Source organism: Papaver somniferum, chromosome 6 (assembly GCF_003573695.1).
Source record: "Papaver somniferum cultivar HN1 chromosome 6, ASM357369v1, whole genome shotgun sequence".
In the NCBI taxonomy this organism is placed as follows: Eukaryota; Viridiplantae; Streptophyta; class Magnoliopsida; order Ranunculales; family Papaveraceae; genus Papaver; species Papaver somniferum.
Genome location: NC_039363.1, coordinates 120,271,342 through 120,278,168, shown reverse-complemented (window position 1 = coordinate 120,278,168; position 6,827 = coordinate 120,271,342). Strand labels below are relative to the sequence as shown.

The following is a 6,827-nucleotide window of genomic DNA, read 5'->3' as shown; positions in this document are numbered from 1 at the left end:
ACGTAGCATAAACACTTGATAATTAATTTTTTAATTCCAAACTAATTGAATTGATCAGTTGCTATCCATATTTTCTGATGGATGGCTGTAATGCTGCTAGATCAAAAATACTGGAATAACAGGTGCGTAAATATTTTTCCTCCGCATTGGGCTTAACTAATGAATACGAGCCCAATCCAAGCAGAATGTTGTAGGCCCTCGACCATCGGTGGACCGTGGAAGTGCGAGTGGACTTGTAGAGTGATAAACTGTAGAAATCCATCAAAGCCAAAGGTTCAGTTAGGGTTTTTGGCTCCAAACAAATTTGCAAGCCTAAAACACTTTAATGTACTACATTCCCCTGCAAAATCAAGTGAAACAATGGACGAATCCGTTGCTACTACTACTTCACCATCCTCATCTTCCCTTCCACCACCACCACCACTACCACCACCAGAAGAACCTGAACCTAAGAAACTCAAAATGTCCACCACCACCTCAGATGATGAAACAACCAACACAGACCCAAACTCCATAGATCGAAAACCTAGATACAAACGTCGCAAAATTGCAATATTCTTAGCTTACTGTGGTGTTGGTTATCAAGGTATGCAGAAAAACCCAGGAGCTAAAACCATTGAAGCTGATTTAGAAGAAGCCCTTTTTCAATCTGGTGGTATTCCAGAACCTGACCGTGGAAACCCTAAACGATTCGATTGGGCTCGTTCTGCTCGTACTGATAAGGGTGTTAGTGCTGTTGGTCAAGTTGTTTCTGGCAGGTTCTATGTTGATCCTCCTGGTTTTATTGATCGTCTTAATTCACATCTTCCTGATCAAATTCGAGTGTTTGGGTTTAAGCGTGTGACGAATTCGTTTAGTTCCAAGAAGTTTTGTGATCGAAGAAGGTATGTTTATCTTATTCCTGTATTTGCTTTAGACTCAAGTGCTCATCCTGATAGAGAGAGTGTGTTAGCCAGTTTAGGCTCTGAAAATGAACTTTCCAAGTGCTTGGAGTGTCCTGATAGAGGTAGAAAGGTGTTAGGTGTAATGGGTAAACGCAAAATTATTGAATCGAAAACATTAGAAGTTGATGGAATTGATGTTGTTGCTCAAACAGAAACAACTGAAACTGAGTCTGGGTTTGTTTTGAATAATGATGGTACTGAAAATGAGAATGTTGAGCTAGAATCTAAAGATTCAGGAGTGGAATTATTGGTGGAAACTGGGGGTTCCGAGGAAGTGGGTTCGGGTTTGGTTAAAAATAGTAATGGGGATGGGAAGGCTGGGAAAAAGAGTGTGTTCAGCTATGGTGAGAAGGAGAAAGAGAAGTTTAACAGAATTCTGAGCCGTTATGTGGGAACTCATAATTTCCATAACTTCACAACAAGAACGAAAGCTGAAGACCCAGCAGCAAAACGCTTCATTATATCGTTTGACGCGAATACCGTTGTTAATGTTGAAGGAGTGGATTTTGTTAAGTGCGAGGTTGTGGGACAGAGTTTCATGCTTCATCAGATCCGAAAGATGGTTGGGCTTGCAGTTGCTGTCATGAGGACTGGTGCACCAGAGTCATTGATTGATGTAGCTCTACAAAAGTAAGTGCTTTCTACTGGTTTGTTCGAATGGTTGGTTATATGAATCAACCATCTCGTATTTCATTTATCATGCATATTTCCATCCTTTCAACTTTAATACGAGTGATTATCTGCTATTTTATCTGAATTTTTCATAGTACGAATTATCCCTTATAAAATGTTTTCTCCATTTCTTGGAATTTCAGGGATGTGAATTTTACAGCTCCTACAGCTCCTGAGGTTGGACTATACCTTGATGAGTGTTTCTTCACTTCGTATAACCAGAAGTGGAAGGATACACATGAAGAGATTTCAATGAAAGATTATGCTGAAGAAGCTGAGGATTTCAAAATGAAACAAATATATCCTCACATTGGATCAACAGAACTGAAGGAAGGATCTGTAGGCATCTGGCTACATTCTTTAAACCACCGCAATTATCCTGATTTGAATTATCTAGAGGCCAATAAAGTCAGCAAGAATGGGCTAGCAGAAGAAACTGCTGCAGTTCCAAGTGTTCCAGTTGAAAGCGTCGCATGATATGCACATTGAGTAAGAGCATTTTATAACCTGATGTCTCCTCTCTCTGCAATTTATAAGTTTTGTATTTGTTTTTAAGAGGATAATTCTTTCTCCTATATAAACTTTCAGAAGTAGGTATTATATCGAACCTATTTCTTGACATATTTGCCTGCTTTTATGCTTTAGGCTCTTGTGTTTGATGACTATCAGATAAGCATGGGAATTTGGCATTTACACAGTGGAATTGAATTAATGGCATAAAAGCTTTGTCATTGTTAATCTTATAAGATGTCCCTGTCTGCATTAATTTACTTATTGTGTCATATCGGGTTACTTGTTGTGTTGTATGATCATTAATGCATTTCAGTCTCAAACTGCAACCTAACTCGAGATAAGGTAGACCAATTCATGATTCTTTAGTAACAAGAAAAGAAAATTACATTGGCATACTGAAAATCACACATACTTTACTTGTTTAAAAAGGTTTAACAAATCTGTCATTTGATCATCAAACCTGCATAGGTGGACTGAACCCTAACCTTGATCTTGGAATATCAAATTGTAGAACGTTATACTGCAATTGATGTCCACCAATAACAATTGACGTCCTCGGAGTAGAACCTGCTTCAACAAAACCCAGGCAAGATACACTATCACGAACATAAACCAAAGAATTTTCTGTGCCTATCATCTGCCACTTCACATTCTTAGGCAAGACTAGATTGATTGTTGGTACAAGATAACCTTCTGGTCTGTGTCATGGTGGATGAGTTAAAACAGGCAGTGAAAGGTGCAACAGAAGCAACTCTGGAGATACCCATGGCTTTAGCTCGCTTGATATAAACACTAGTAAATGCCTTGTATATTGAAGTCTGCATAGCAGTGTATGGATCTAGAGTGCTAAATCTCGTTCCTCAAACACCGTCTGTCTTGTTAATTGACAACAATGCTTTATTCAACCGGACAACTTCACCATCTATCTCAATCGATTTTACATCAATGTAGTAATCACTGTTAGGGGCAGTTGACCAACTTTCAGTGGGCATTGGGTTTAACAAGAGAGGGGTGTAAGATAAAGAACTCATCAGTTGCCATCCAGAATGTGGAATAATGTAAGGCTCATCTCCGAAAAATACGAACCCATTGTCAGCTGATGATAGATACGGAGCAAACTTCCGAGGGAATCGAAATGCAGCTGAAAATTGTGACGCTAAGGCAAGGGTCGAACGCCCAAGACTAACCATCCCCTTAACACCTTTAGGAAGACCCTCTAAGAGGCCAATAGTTGTTTCACAACCGAACGGAAACTTACGCGCCGTAACATTGGGGACTGAGATCCAATCTCCAGTTTTTGGATCGATCACAGCGCTTGGTTGTACAGTCACAACACCTGAAACGAGATCTGCGTTGGTGGCTGAATGAGTTATTAGGTTGGCTGCGTAAAGGCTACATGTATTGTTAACGCAAAATACTGGACTGGCAGATTTTCTAGCCAGTGAACATTGAGGTGACTTGCAATCTACGGGGCTGTATAATGATGTTGAGCAACCTCCTTTAGAATGTATCCAGGATACTTTACCGCCAAGATCGACGACAAAGTTTACAGGCACCCTTGTAGTTCCTAGGCTGATTTGAGTCGCATATTGGAGTGTAGCTGGATCTTTGTGAACTGGAAAGACGAGCCCGCGAGGTCGTGAAGAAGAAAAAGGCTGAGCATTAGAGAGGGAATGGAGAAACAAGAAAAGAAAAACTGAAAATAGAAGAGAACTAAAAGAACAAGAAGCCATGGGACTTGGGAAATGATTAGGATTTGATTGTTGTAATCATCAATAGGTAATGATAAGATTGCTGGGTGATAATATTGAGATCTAGGCATGGGTCCTTATAGTAGTGTGATCGATCAATGTAGTCAAAGTATGACTTTTAACTAAGATTAACTACGGGCTAGTTGTTGTTGCCAGCTAAAGTCAAAGTTTTTATGAAGCAACGTACGTAATTATGGATAAAGAAGGTGATTAGGAGTGTATCCACTTGAGATTTGAGAACAGTGAGAAGTCATGGAAAATATCTACGAGAGGGTTATTGACGGCGTCAAGTTAACGCTTGTGATGATACTCTTACAGCTTCACATGGTCCTGATTTTGCTGGTATGACAGGTTGAATCTGCTTTTAATGAACAACATTTGTTAATATTCTGCTGAAACCCTCCGTACAATGATTTAAAAAAAATGGTGATATAGAATCCCCTTGCGTAAGTCCTCTAGTAGGAGAGAAGAAATCCATTGGCGTGCCATTCACTAGAATAAAATTTTTATCTGTACTTATGCAAGTATTAATCAGTTGACACCATTTATGAGAAAATCTTAAATGAATCATAATTTGATGCAGAAAATGGCTTTCCATTCTATCGAAAGCTTTTATCATGTCTAGCTTCACTCCTACTACCCCTTGGAAAGCTTTTGTGTGCTTCATGTAATGCATCATTTCGTGAGCTATGATTACATTATGTTGGATATTCCTACCAGGTACTTATGTTGACAGCCAAGGGAATAGCATTTTGGTTAAAAGATGTTTTAATCTAGAGGCTAGAATTTTGATGATGAGTTTGTAGATGATATTGCATAAGCTTATTAGTCTTAGATCCCCAGGTTTAGTAACAACCTCTTTTTTTTTGAATCAAGACTCGAAAAGTTTAATTGATTTGTGGAGGAAATTGACCCGTGCTGAAGAAAGTTTGCATAAAAAGAATAATTTCCTTGCAAATAATGTCCTAAGTATGCTGAAAGAAACCTGCCTGATACCCATCAGGACCCGATGAAGCACAAAAATTAATACTCAAGATTGCATCCTTGATTTCTTTTGCTGAAGGAATTTTAATCAGATCTTGATTTTCTCTCTCATTAATGCAAGGAGTTATCAGGTCCATTAGCTTGAATCAATGGTATGATTTATTGAGGAATGAATACTGTTGAAGCGACTTGACAAAAGAACTTGTATTTCTTCTTTATTATTCACCCATTCTCTTTTTTCATTCATGAATATGTCTATATTATTCCTTCTTCTTTTAAAATTGACTTTTGAGTGAAGATATCTGTTATTTCTGTCCTCTTTCTTGATGATGTTTTCTCTTGCCTGCTGATATAAAGTATATGCTTTCTTATCATACCAAGAACTCAATTTTCCTTCAAAGGATTTGATTAAAACAACATCCTGGACTTTTTGATCTTTAGTCTTCTGCAGTTCTCTTTGTGTCTAGTATATCTCAGAATTTACATGACCAAACACCTTGTGGTTCGAATCCGCTAATGCAACTGTTGTGGCATTTAGTTTCTCTACCACATTTGAATGAGAGTTTTTTTCTTCTGAATTTCAGGTTTCTTTAATGACCTTCTTGCAAGTTTTATCTGAAAACCATATTTGATAGAATTTTTTGGGTCTTGAGATGGAATGTGGTTGAGGTTGAGTATTTAAGAGAATGTGGGCATGATGTGAGCCAAAAGGAACAAAATTATTTATGACAGAATTTGGAAATTTTGAGAACCACTGATTGTTTGCCAATGCTCTATCAATTCTTGTTCTGACATTTTTTTGAAGACATCTTTTATTTGACCAAGTGAATGGTGATCCAGTAAAAGGTACGTCTCTTAAACCATGAATACCAACTGTGTCAAGAACAATTTTAAATGAAGGGGATGGTTGTGTAGTAAAACTTTGTTTTTCTGAAGAGTGAAGTGTGATGTTTAGATCACCAAGAATGACCCAAGGAATGTTGAGATATCTCAATTGTTCTTGGTTTTCATTGATATGTGCATAGCCATACATATAGGATAAAAACCATGTGATATCATGCAAAGCAGAATTCACAGTTAGATGCATCATGTTATTAGTAATATGGATAATATTCACACCTAAACCATCCTTCCACATGAGTTCTCCCCCAGTTCTACTAACTGTGTCTCTATATCTAATGTTTGGATAACCCAGATGCCTAATAAATTTCATACTTTTGTCAGATTTATTTTTGGTTGCTGATATAAAAATGATATCTGGATCATTCACTTAAGTGATGTCTAGTTCTCTTGTTACATTCCACGCCAAAACCTTCATTTTTCCTTGGACATTCCACGCCAAAACCTTCATTTTTTTTCTTTGTTTTTTTTTAATGATAATGTGATAAAGAATTTTCAAGTTTACTGCGAAAAAGATAATGAAAGTATGTATGAAAAAATAACAATTTAGGAAAATAACTATTTACTGGATAAAAAAAAAGGAGATTAAAACCTGATCATTCTGCCATACTTGGTTACCCTGTTGCTGGTTGATGTAGTTGTTCCAATCTTCGTTTTCATTGGTTATAATATGCTTCATAATCTTCCATGTTTTGGCTGCTTTCATGTTGCATTTGAGATTCCTGATCTTCTGCTTGTTCCCCATAGTTAGCCCGGGATGACCTTCCATATTCTCTATTTTTTTGTTTCTTGTAGCATTTGAGATTTCTGGTGCATTTGAAAATCCTTGAGAGTATATGGTAGAGACCAAGTGACCATCTTCTGGAATAGTGAAAGCTTTCTTCTATTGCTCTTTTTTTTTATTTGAGAGATGTGAATTGTTTCTCCTACTGCAAAGTCTGGATTATTTTCTCTTGGATCAATAATTTCCCCAAAGTCCTCCCAAAAACTTAAAAATGTATCCAGTTATAACCTGAACATCTTTGGCTTTGTATTCACAATCTCCTTCATTATGATTTGAAGT

At 37.4% G+C, this 6,827-nt stretch overlaps 2 protein-coding genes across 2 annotated transcripts; one reads left to right on the top strand and one right to left on the bottom strand.

Annotated features, from left to right (window-relative positions):
- The first annotated feature begins 284 nt into the window (after nucleotides 1–284).
- LOC113289057 (tRNA pseudouridine synthase A-like) lies at nucleotides 285–2,380 on the top strand. Its single transcript, XM_026538226.1, has 2 exons — nucleotides 285–1,574; nucleotides 1,760–2,380. Exons 1-2 carry the CDS (start codon nucleotides 361–363, stop codon nucleotides 2,091–2,093), a joined length of 1,548 nt encoding a protein of 515 aa, XP_026394011.1. The 5' UTR covers nucleotides 285–360; the 3' UTR covers nucleotides 2,094–2,380.
- A 609-nt stretch (nucleotides 2,381–2,989) lies between these two features.
- Nucleotides 2,990–6,509, bottom strand: LOC113291391 (aspartyl protease AED3-like). Its single transcript, XM_026540929.1, has 2 exons — nucleotides 6,357–6,509; nucleotides 2,990–3,784 (listed from the first exon to the last, which is right to left on the bottom strand). The coding sequence occupies exons 1-2, from the start codon at nucleotides 6,507–6,509 to the stop codon at nucleotides 2,990–2,992; spliced, it is 948 nt and encodes a 315-aa protein (XP_026396714.1).
- Nucleotides 6,510–6,827: the final 318 nt, after the last annotated feature.